The sequence below is a fragment of the Electrophorus electricus genome, chromosome 15, assembly GCF_013358815.1.
Source record: "Electrophorus electricus isolate fEleEle1 chromosome 15, fEleEle1.pri, whole genome shotgun sequence".
Lineage (NCBI taxonomy): Eukaryota > Metazoa > Chordata > Actinopteri > Gymnotiformes > Gymnotidae > Electrophorus > Electrophorus electricus.
The window spans coordinates 4,092,828-4,104,602 of record NC_049549.1 but is presented as its reverse complement, the minus strand read 5'-3'; the positions used below and the strand labels follow the sequence as shown (position 1 = coordinate 4,104,602).

Genomic DNA, 11,775 nt, shown 5'->3' with positions numbered 1-11,775 from the left:
TCAGACCTTGAGTCTGTCCACATGCCTGTTAGCCTTCCGGAAAATCTGCTTGATCTCGTGTGTCACCATGTCCTGCCAATTCTCCCTACAATGGGAACATTGGCAAAACAGAAACATTAAGAAAGAAAGAAATGGAAATACTTGTTTTGGCTTGTAAAGTACATCAACTGTATTATACATGCACTGTATTAAAAAAGACAAACATTCAAATAAAATAAATTGGGCGGGGGGGGGGGGGGGGCAGAAATAACTGCACAGAACAAAACACAAACACTTCAGCCAGCAAATGAACAGATAATTATGTCAACAACCTTTAAGAAAACATCACCTCACTAGACCAAAGGATCCCAAGCACATCACAGCAAAGCACTGCAAGCAAGGCAGAACCTCAATACAAGGCACAACCTCAAAGCAAGGCTGCACCTCAATGCAAGATAGTACCTCAGTGCAAAACACAACCTCAATGCAAGGCACAACCTCAGTGCAAGGCAATACCTCCTTGCTTTTGACTCAAGAATTTCAAGCCTTTTTCTCAGCTTTCTTTCTCTTGTAAGCAGCGATCTCTTCAGGACTCAAGCCGTGGTTGTCCCTAATTATGCACAAATTACACAATAGAAACCCACATGCATTTAAGAGTATAGTTAAAGGAAAGCTCCAGATCAAATTATTAAAATAATTTAAAATAATAATTAAAAACAATAAATATGAACACTGGTTTCTCTGTTACATTCATGGCAGTGTTCATGTAAGGTGGATAAAGAATTGTCTTACCCTGCTTTAATTTCAGGAGGTTTTGGCAATGGCTTTGTAAAGTCTGTTTTCCCAACGAGCCAGTATGTTTGTTCAATGCCTTTACCCTAAAAACAACCATCAAATACAGAATTACAAAAACATGCATATCAGTACAAAAGACTGGTTAAGTTTCAGGACAAAGAGCTTTTGAAGGTACAGTTACATCTTTTTAAATGCCTCCCACCACCTTTTGGTAATGTTCTATACTCAGTTTACATGTATATATAAACCAAACTTGAAACTTGAAACTTGATATATGTGGGAGATGGTATTCAAACTGGTCAGATTATTTCCAGCAAACTATTCACATGCCTTCCAATATTGCTGTTGTAAGACACAATAGCAATTATTACAAAAATTTTCAGAGCATGGAGTATTAAGGGATCTCTTACTTGATGCTGGTCAATGTTTATGAAGTATTTTGTATTTGAATTGACATTTGAATTAGGTGTCTGTACCTTCAACTCTGTCTTTCCTCTGAGTTCGATCTTGTACCCCTCATTCAAAGAGTGGAGAATGTTCACAGTGCTAATGTTCACATGAATTCTATAAGCTGCAAGAAAATTCATCACATACTCACAGTTAAATCCTTTTAAAGTATGGAAATGCCACCATCTTGGCATCAGAATAGAATAGAATAGAATAGAATAGAATAGAATAGAATAGAATAGAATGGAATAAATCAGGGGTGCCCAAGCCCAGTCCTGGTGAACTACTGCACTGCAGAATTTACTTCCAACCCTAATCAAACATATCCGGTTAATCAAGTCCTTTGGTAGCTTCATAATATTAGAGTCAAATGTGCTAGATTTTGGTTGAAGCCTAACTCTGCAGGGCAGTAGATCTCCAGGACTGGAGCTGGGCATACCTGAAATAAATGCTGTGACTCACGCAGCCCAGTAGATTCCATACGAGAGGCAGTGTTGACTGTATCACCAAAAAGGCAGTATCTCGGCATAGTTAGCCCCACAACTCCTGCCACACAAGACCCTGCCCAGACACAGTGCTTGTTTTATGAGCACTGTCTATAAACCCAGAAAGATGCTGAGTTCTGCTATTTAAATGTGATCCTACTGTAACTTTCATGTTCTCATGTGTCTCTTTGAGGCCATTTGTGACAGTTGTAACTTTACAAATCAGGAGAGTGTGTCATGATACCAGCACCTGTGAGGTGTACCTGGGAACAGACAGGAAAGGCTTACCTGAGTGAATGCCTATTCGTATCCGGACTGGAACATCCGGCATGTGGCGCATCTGGAAGCTCCCCACGGAGCTAAGGATGTTGAGGGACATGTTGGCGATCTCGGCCGCGTGCTTGTTGCCATTTCGCTTTGGCAACCCCGAGGCCACCATGTAGGCATCTCCAATGGTTTCCACCTGCCCCGGAAAACAAATTTTTCCTTTGATCACACATCATCGGAGATTCAAATATTTGAATAATGATATAATGATGTCAAAGATAAAATGCTGTAATTCCTTAATTATTAATTAATTAATTTACCTACTTCTTTGTCAGTTCTCTGGGTCACTGGCTTGGGTCAATGGACTAGTAATGAAACTGACTAATCCAGAGTGTATCTACAGGGGTAGCACGACTCACCTTGTACACATCGTGGTTACTCAGTACTGCATCGAACAGCGTGTAGAGGTCGTTGAGCAGGTCCACCACTTCGATTGGGTCACTGAGTGAGGAGATGGTAGTAAAGCCCACTATGTCACTGAAGTAGATGGTGACCTGGTCAAAGTACTCTGGCTCCACAGAGGCACCAGTTTTCAGTGCCTCAGCTACAGATCTGCAAGCCAATCAAATGTACGACTCAATAACCTGTCAAAACCTAAAGCAATGTGTGCAGAATGCAGCATACATTGTATACATACACTTACCACATATCTGACTGAATCTGAAATTCAGAATTCTCAGCATTTTTATCCTCCTTGTAAAATTTGTTTTTGTTACAAGAGCAGATACAAATAGGATACAAATAGGATCCATTTAGGAAGGGCTTACGGAGGCAACATCTCAGCCAGGAGTTTCTCTGTCCTCTGCTTCTCCACCTCCAGCTCCTCCGTGCGCTCCCTAATCAGGTCCTCCAGGTTGGACGAGTACTGCTCCAGCATGCGCAGCATGGAGTCGATGATGTTGGTCTTCTTGCCCTTGTTTATTAGCTTGAACTGGAACACAGGTGAGACAACGTTTGTGTCTTGAACTTTTCAGAGAGGATTAAATTTACAGTCGACACAGAAATCTGAACATATGTATTATGTTTAAATATGTATTCCTCTGCACATTATGCATCCATGACACTTTGATGAAAGAATATTTCCATATTTGTGGATTTTCTTCTAGTGGTAATGCTAATCACCACCTGTCACCTGAGAGCATTATGAAACAGGCCGAGTGAGGGACTGCACACATTAATTTCCAGAAGCCTTTCAAACTGCCACTTGTCACGATCAGTCCATCCCGGGTTCCGTGTTCCATGTTTTCTCTATCTCTGTCTTGTGTTTTTTTTCAGGCCCTAACTAAGGGAACAAGGCAAGGTTTAAATACAATCAACTAAACGAGGGAAAACAAAACTATGGGGCGGAACTACAAAAAAACCACAAGACAGGGAAAACACGGAACCCGGAACCTAGGAGGGACTGATCGTGACACCAGTCATGCACATTCCCCAGTCTGATAGGTAAATTGCTTACATGCCTGGGCGCGTACAGTTTGAACCCCAGACCACCAGCAGTTACTGGAACTTGAACACAAGCTGGCACTTGAACGCAATCTGTGATTATTCTGTAAATGGCTCACTAGCTGGACAAACTGACTATGCACATGTGTTGGATGTATTTATTATTTTTTTTTTACGTGCGATGCTAGCAGTCAACCTGGTCGAATATTTCGTTGAAGGAGGGCCTCCGGTCAGGCAGCTCACTCCAACACTGTTTCATCAGCTGGATACACTCCAGAGGTGCTTGGTCTGGGGCTACTGTGGGCCTACACATAGGAGGAGGCTTTTTCACTTTCCTGATGATCTCTGCAGATGATATAAGAAGTCATGTAGTTAAAAAATGTCCTTAGGATTTTCCAAATCGAAAAGGAAGTACTACACACACTTATTACAAGAGAATTTGATTGACAGTACAAATAACTTCTATAATGTGAAGAGCAGAGCTCTCATTCTTATTATAACTTGCCTGATTGCTTTAAATACTTATTTGACCTTTTGCTGTTGGTATTTTGTACCAATCGAAATCATTAGAAGTAATATTTGTCTTCATGAATGCCACTGGACCAAAACATTATAACGTTATATCACATTAAAGAAAATTATTGAAATGAAACTATGCCAAATTAATATAACAGCTACAATATATATAGTGCTCAATAATGATCATCTTCTTTTATTTTTACACACTGTCTTTTGATAAACATGCATTTGACAAAATAAAAAAAAATCTTTTTCCCACATTCCCAGATATGTTTTGGAGTTCATTATGACTAACCTTCGGGAGACAGCCCAAGCATGCAGTACGGAGCCCCACGAACTACCACCTCTTGGAGTATGATGGCAAAGCTATACACATCACCTTTATATGTTCCTTTTCTTGAGTTCTCAAGGTCTCTGAGAAGCTCAGGAGCTGTCCAAAACAAATCTGACAAACAAAGGTATGCCTGAATTTAAGTGACTACCAAGTATGGCAGTTAATATATCACATGACAGTTTTTGGCACTTTGAGGACTTTATTTGAAGGAAACAGTCTACATAGACCTGGTTCTACAAAGACCCGGTTCATACCTTCAGGCGGTACCTCCTCTTTTGGAGCTTTCTGGGATTCAAGAAGCTCAACGAAGCCGTAATCTGTGATTTTTAGGACAAATCGTCCATCCACTATACAGTTACGAGACTTTAGTCGTCCATGAGGGAAATCTCGGTGGTGAAGGTATTTCATTCCCTGATTTGACAAAGGAAAAAAATACTGAAATCTAAGTAAGTCTCATAAAACTGCTGTCTGGAAATATGCAAACATCGTTTCATGTTATCTCTGTATTTCTATGATCAAGACTATAATTTTCTCTTATTTTCTGTGGTGAGATCATGAGAAAAACACACTTTGATGAGGTCCAGAAGCAAGGACGACTTAAACATCCAGTCCAGCTTCACATCATCATTGCGCAGCAGATCATGCAGACTTCCCCTGGAGCAGTGCTCAGTAACCATGGCAAACGTGTTGCAGTCAGAGAAGAACCCCAGAAAAGGGTTAACATTCTCATTCCGAAGATCCTTCATCTAAGGAAAGGGGGAAAAAAGGTTCATTATTCTGGTTTATTTGGGTTAATAGGATTTAGAAGTGTCTTTGTCTTTGATACCTTTTGGAATATTTTGGTGGCACTTTGCTTCACCTCCTTGAATTGACCATCCTGAAACTTCTTAAGCCATACCCAATCACCCTGTGAAGAAAAAGAACTTTCTCATCATCCTGAACATTGACAAAGCATTTGGGAAGCAGGCACACTTCACTGTAAACTTTGTCCCACCTCATAGACAGCCACATTGGAGGTCTTGTGCGTTGCTGTGGTCAGACTGACGACAGAGTGGGAGCGGTCAGCTGATTTTGTGCTCTTCTCGTCAATGACACTTTTTGACTCACTCAGGTCCTCCAAGGTGATTTTCTAATATTACACAGCAAAAAAAGATGAACAAATGACCTTTCTGAAACGAAATAAAGACTTGTTACACTTTAATGTAATTAAGCAAAACACTTCAAAGACATGCACTTTAATAAAATAATGCTTGAAATTGAATTGTTGAAAAAACACAAATGTATAGGGGACTCTTAAAGCTAAATCAAGTTTGATTAAAGTATTAAAACAACTTGATTAAAGTAAATCAAGTAAGTCTGTTTTTTGGGGGTTTTTTTTGGTGCTCATATACCCCTTTGCTTAGCTGTGGATTGATGAAGGTAAGGTCTTCTACAGTGAGCAGGATCCGATTGGGTCCTTTCATAAGCTGGAGCTGCTGAATTCTCCTCCTGTCAAATGGAGGACACAAAACACAAATCATAATCGCTAGTGAAGATCCCATGGAGCATTACATGTTTTACAGGCCTGGCATGAATCAACAGTATTACAGTGAGTAGTTACCTTATAAAAAGTGTCAAACCAATGGCACCCCCAGTGAAAGTGAAGACAATTGCAAACACTATGATGACAGAAATTATTTCCACACCTGGAATATTGAAATAAATATTAATTTGCCAGTTTAAACACACGCTGGATAAAAGTGTCCACTGAATATTGTAAATGTAAAAGTAAATAATTTTCAGATACAACATGTATGCCAGACAATACACCTGATAGTTAAAGTAATGCCATTAACCATCTGTGGCTGCAATAGTCAATAAGTATGCAGTGGACATTAGCTATGACTCAGTGGGAGTGGGGTACTCGAGTCATAGCAAATTTTGTGTTTACAACTTCGCAAAACACCAGTTTCCAATTGAGGATTATTAAGTGGTTCATTGCAGAATTGATCAAAAACCCATTTGGCATGAAGATAATTTTTGTGCTGTTAATCAAGGGAGAAAATGCATGTCTTCAAGTACCTCCAGTGCAGACAGTGTCTGGACTGAACCAGCAGTTGGGGTCTGGAGAGGGAGGGGAACCTCCTGGGTAGTGAATGGACTTGCCCGCAAACTGCACCACGCCAGAGGCCAAGTCCACAAGGTAGCAGAGGTACAGGTAATTCCCCCAGCCATCTGTGTCCAAAATCACATAGTTGGTCTGCACGTCACCCTGGGTGTCTATCTGGATGTCCTGGTTGAAGCCAGCAAACGTCATATTCCGGGTGAAAAAGACCAGGTTAGTTCCCGAGAGCCACTGGCCAGCTCTCCTGGCACTGTGCATGGCTTTGGCGATGAGGTAAAGACCATTGTAGATTGTACCAAAAAGTGGAGAAACCTGAAATTCAGTAGTGATGAACTGGTATAAGGAAATACAGTGATAAAAATGTAGAGAAAAAGCTTTAAGTGCAACAGCTTCATTATTTTTAGCAAAAATGTTTTCAGAGGTTTTGCTATTAATGGAAATTATTATTTTCCATTGACAGGGTCAGGTAACTAATTATCTGTTTGGTGTGTCCAGTTATGCAGTCAGAAATGATTAGATGCACCAGAGTATCTGTAGTTTTAAGGATGATTATTGCTCATACACCTTGGAAGACAGCATTTTGGGCTTTGTGAAGATCAGCTGTTTTGTGCCTACTGCCGTGCTTTTATTGTATCTTCTGCGCAGCGTGAGCTATGTCCCCAGTGGCCACCTCACCTGCTGTGGATCAGATGACATGATCACCTCTCCCTGTCCTCTCGCCTCAATGAATGCCTGGTTGAAAGACTTCAGCTCTGACGAGACTGTGATGGTAAGCACGGCATCATATGCTTTGCGTAACTTGGTGTTATTCAACATCGAAAAGTAAGCAGTATCGGCATAGGGCAAGCTGTACAGGAGAGCATCGTATGGTATAAAGATGTAGCGCCCATTGGTAAGGCCCATGTCATAGGCCTTGAGCAGGAAGCTGTTTTGCTGCTCCCCGCCAATCAGCAGCGAATGCATGCACATAACAATAACTAGGAAACAGAAAAACACATTACAGCTATTGAGGTGTTTCAGGAAGCAGGATTTGTTAACAAGATAACTAAAACCAAAAGTAAATAGTGACCAGTAGGAATGTGCCTTGCTCTCTACACCACTTCTGAGAAACTTCATCTGCATCAGTGTTTAACAAGACTGAGTTTTTTGTTTTTTTTCTTGAAATGTTTTATTGCAAAAATACTCCTGAAATAGCATATATTAGTTATTACAGACTCAAACATATCATGCTGGAATATAATCAGGGAATCTGGGTTATATATAATGGTTTAGATTTAAATAGAATTGTTGCTGCACATCTTGTGTAGGCTACAGGGCAAATATTGACAGAACATGTTCATCACTGGTGAACAAAGTGCAAAAGCATTAATCAGCCAGTTCTGTGTTGCATCTGTAAGACTACAATTATTTAGGGGTGTGCCACTTGTTTAAAACAACTGCATTAACATGCATCAGGAATTTACATGCCTCTTCTGACTCTTCTGAGAGTTATCTAGAGCAAAATGACTGACACGGATTATAGACATTTTAATGCAGACAGCTCATAGACTTCCTCAGGCATTTCTCAAGAAGTTTTTAAGGTTATTTTTGAAATTGTTATTTGTTTGTTTATTTGTTTATTTATTTAATTTAGCAAAAATACTATGACTCGGTAGTATTGATGCAGCCAAAGTAAAAAATGTAGACCTAAGCTACATAACTGTACTTTACCTTTTATTTCTCCTGCGCTCTGGATGTTCCTTAGTGTATCCTCTAGCTCTGTGTCATTATTCCCAGCAGACACGACGATGCCCACGTGAAGCCCTTGACTCCTGAGAGAGCTGGCCACTTTGCCAGCGGTATCCACCCACATATCCTCCTTTGAAGATACGACGGCAATGCTAGCCCACCTAAAATACCTCAGAACAGTGAAAAGTACCCGCGCTGGAGACGGCAAAGTCCGGGCAAAGGTTGGGTAGCCCTGAACGCGGTGCAGCTCATAATTGATGCAAGCCCACGAGAAAAGTGCTTTATCCCAGTTCTTGGCCAGAAGGGATGCTGCGTTGCAGTATCCGGGGTTTGCGGGGCCTACAAAAGCGTTGGCTACTCGTTCGTAGTCTATAAATGAGGTCAGAGCTTTCGCCGTTTCACATGGCTCTTGAAGCACCACAAAGTCCATTTTACAGCCCAAATCTAAACTTAAATCGTTGTTTATCCTAGAAATGGCTAAAGTTGATGCGACCGCAGGTAGCGCTTTGGAGTAGACAGGGTCACAGTTCCAAGGCCCAATCACTCCAACTTTAAAATTTAGGCATTGCACACAGCCGGGAAACATCAGCACTCCAAGGATAATCCAGAATGTATGTAAAATAGCAGCGTGGAATGGTTGAATTTGCTTCTGAGGATGAGGGCAACAGGCATAGCTGGATAACGCACCTTCGAACTGTGGAGGGATATGGTGCATTGTCCTCTCTTAATATTCGTTATGATAAATGGATTTTACACGTTTGTCTTCCAGACCAGGTTAAAGGTGGATCTGAAATCTGAAAGCATAACAATTAGACAATTTAATGCTGTATAGTTAGTTTCCCTTTGTTTTAATCACTTTGTTTACATTCTTAGGCTCTTTTATTTGTACATTGTTAATTAGACATAGTGTATGTATTTCGAAGTTAAATTTTAATTTTAAACATTTCTTATTTCACTTTGGAAGATTTATTATCTAAACGTATAGTGTGAAGACTTATAGGACATATAAACGAAAAGAATAGGTCTCACCATCATTCAGATCATCCTTGCAGATTCACAGCTGTGACTTTAACAGTCTTCCTCCTGTACGTCTTACCCTTGAATCAACAGGTCGCAGTTTTACGTTTATCTACTACCTTTTCCCATCTTTTTATGATTTTCAGCACATTAACAGGTGCTAATAAAATCGGCACTTTATCTCTCTACTTGACTCTGGAAGCGCTGCTCAATGCAAAGGCGCGTCGTAGCGACAACTCCGCTGAGAGACAACTTCAGCACCCTGGAGAGCTACTCAGTGACTGCCGTTAGTCACACGCCGTTCGCAACCTCTCAGTTCAGACTCAGAAATCAGTAACATTTTCTTACCTCTGCTCCTGACTGACAGTCTCATGGTTGGCTCACGTTTCATCACTTCTATGCTCTATAACTCTCACATGCTTCCCGGATCGTTGGTCATAGTCCTTTATCCTGAACGAGTACGAAATTTCTTACGATTACATTTTTAAAGAGAATACACGAGGAAACAGCGAAAGGTGCTTTTATTTCATGACTATTCACTCAGTTAAAGTGACCTTTAACTGACGGGTAATAGCGAGCCCCGACCATAATCCATACTTGGAAAGCAATAATTTAAGAGGATTGTAGATGAAGCCTACATTTACGCTTCAGATATTTCTTACTTATTAAGAGGCCAATTCGTTCATTTCATTTGGATTATGTGGGTACAATATTTTTTCAACGAGTTTAGATACGACCGATTTTGAATATAGAACTCATTATTCTTATAACCATTAAGATTCGCCCATTTGAACGAGACAAGTCTTCTCACCAGAGCTCCACTTTAAATAAAGACCTACGTATTCTTTGGTGGCCCCAAAAACTTATTCAACCTCTTTCAACAATAACTTAACAACCAATTTATTTACAACAGTTACTACAAAAATAACGATAATAATTATTCGTGTTCTTCAACCTTCAAGCAAGCATGCAAACAAACAAACAAACAAACAAACAAACATCGAGTAGTAAAGGAAAGAAAATCATACTTCTGACTACAACAGTTGGCGCACACATGAGCCGAGCGCTTGTAATTGGGCTTCTGCTTTGCGTCATGGTGATAGCCCCCATCACTTCAATTGAATTAGCGCCAACGTTGGTTGGGAGTAATTAAGGTTATCAAGGGGCACCCTACGGAACATGTGTGTGCGTCAGTTAAACGCGAGAGAGTAGTCCCCAAGCTCATTTAAACTGCAGAGGAAGAGCAGACTGCCATTAGTTGTTTGGGTGTTTGTGGAAGTTTAGTGTGGTGTTTGGTGAACGTACAACGGGTAGTCATAACGCAATAGTTTTACATTGTTTTATTTATTTATTTTAACAATAAACAAATAAATAAAAGAATTTGCATGCAGATTTAGACATTTAGCGAGTGTTTCATAAGCCATGGGAACATGCTGACTGATGTTGTTTTCACAGTCTGTGTACGCTGGATATCGAGTGGGTCTAATATTTCTTGTACAGTGCAGTGGGTGGGGTTGCCTGTGCGAGAGAGAAAGTGTTGAATGGAGGTAATGCAGTTAATCTCATGAGTTGACCCATATCCAATAATCCTCTGAGCTTCTTAACCTTGACGATACTGACCCTCAGCCAGAACACGCGAACCAAAGCACACGACCAGGCCACCCCAACTTCAGATGGAGTTCATGATGCATTTATAGGGTTTGATGGAAGAAAAAAACTCCCACACGATATACTGTTTGTTTATTTGTTTGCTTGTGCAAATGCTAGATTTGTTTACTTATTTTGTGTTATATATTGAATTCAAATGTAAGTGACAACATCAAATATAAATCAAGAGAAATATTACAACCCACTTCATGGACACCAACATTTATCCTTTTCAAAAAGAATGTGTAAGTCTTCACCATCCTATTGAACTGCAGCGAGCGAGCAAGTCGTTTTCCTATATCGCCATCTAGTGGATGCAAATGTTCTAGTCTTTCCCAGTACAAGAGTCTACGGTTTAAACTGGCCTTAAGTTGAAAATTCCACAAAAGCCTTTTACTGAAAACAACCGCCAACAACTAAAAATACCAATTAAATGATTTTCACCATAGAAAGCAAAACCATAAAACCCAGTCCTAAAGCTGAGTCTAATCCCTTACATTCCAAAAAAGTGGGTCCGGACTCATATTCTTCTCTCCCCTCACTGCATAACTTTCATACGCCATTGTAGAGTCTAATTATTAGTGGCTACTGAATGCTATATGTCTTAAGATTAATTACTAAATAATAAGCCTGGATTTTAAGATGGTAACAGACATTTGACATTAGATATATAAAATGTATGCAAATATATATATATATTCCGATCAGATATATTTTTGTCATTAAAAAGTGGCTGCATGTAGACTTCTAGCTAATTCTAAACTCATTGCATTGTGAAGATGGCTAACTAACTCTCTGCTATGGGATCTTATTTGTGCAACCCTTTATATTATAGCTTTCATAGTGCAAGATGTTTTAGGCTTCCTACTATAATAGGCTTCACCATATTTTAAGAATTAAATTTGCAACTGTAGATACTGGAAAATGTCTTACACTCTACTGGACTAGCA

The 11,775-nt window shown here is 40.0% G+C and overlaps 1 protein-coding gene across 1 annotated transcript; it reads right to left on the bottom strand.

Moving 5' to 3' along the window:
* On the bottom strand, positions 1–8,876 carry gucy2f (guanylate cyclase 2F, retinal). Its single transcript, XM_035534356.1, is given in 20 exon segments — positions 1–85; positions 772–857; positions 1,251–1,345; positions 1,684–1,782; positions 1,995–2,169; positions 2,393–2,585; positions 2,801–2,964; positions 3,673–3,821; positions 4,291–4,440; positions 4,584–4,740; positions 4,899–5,075; positions 5,156–5,236; positions 5,324–5,458; positions 5,721–5,817; positions 5,930–6,014; positions 6,391–6,745; positions 7,109–7,410; positions 8,144–8,776; positions 8,779–8,818; positions 8,820–8,876. Coding segments are annotated over 20 exon segments (3,315 nt in total).
* Between the last annotated feature and the right edge of the window lie 2,899 nt (positions 8,877–11,775).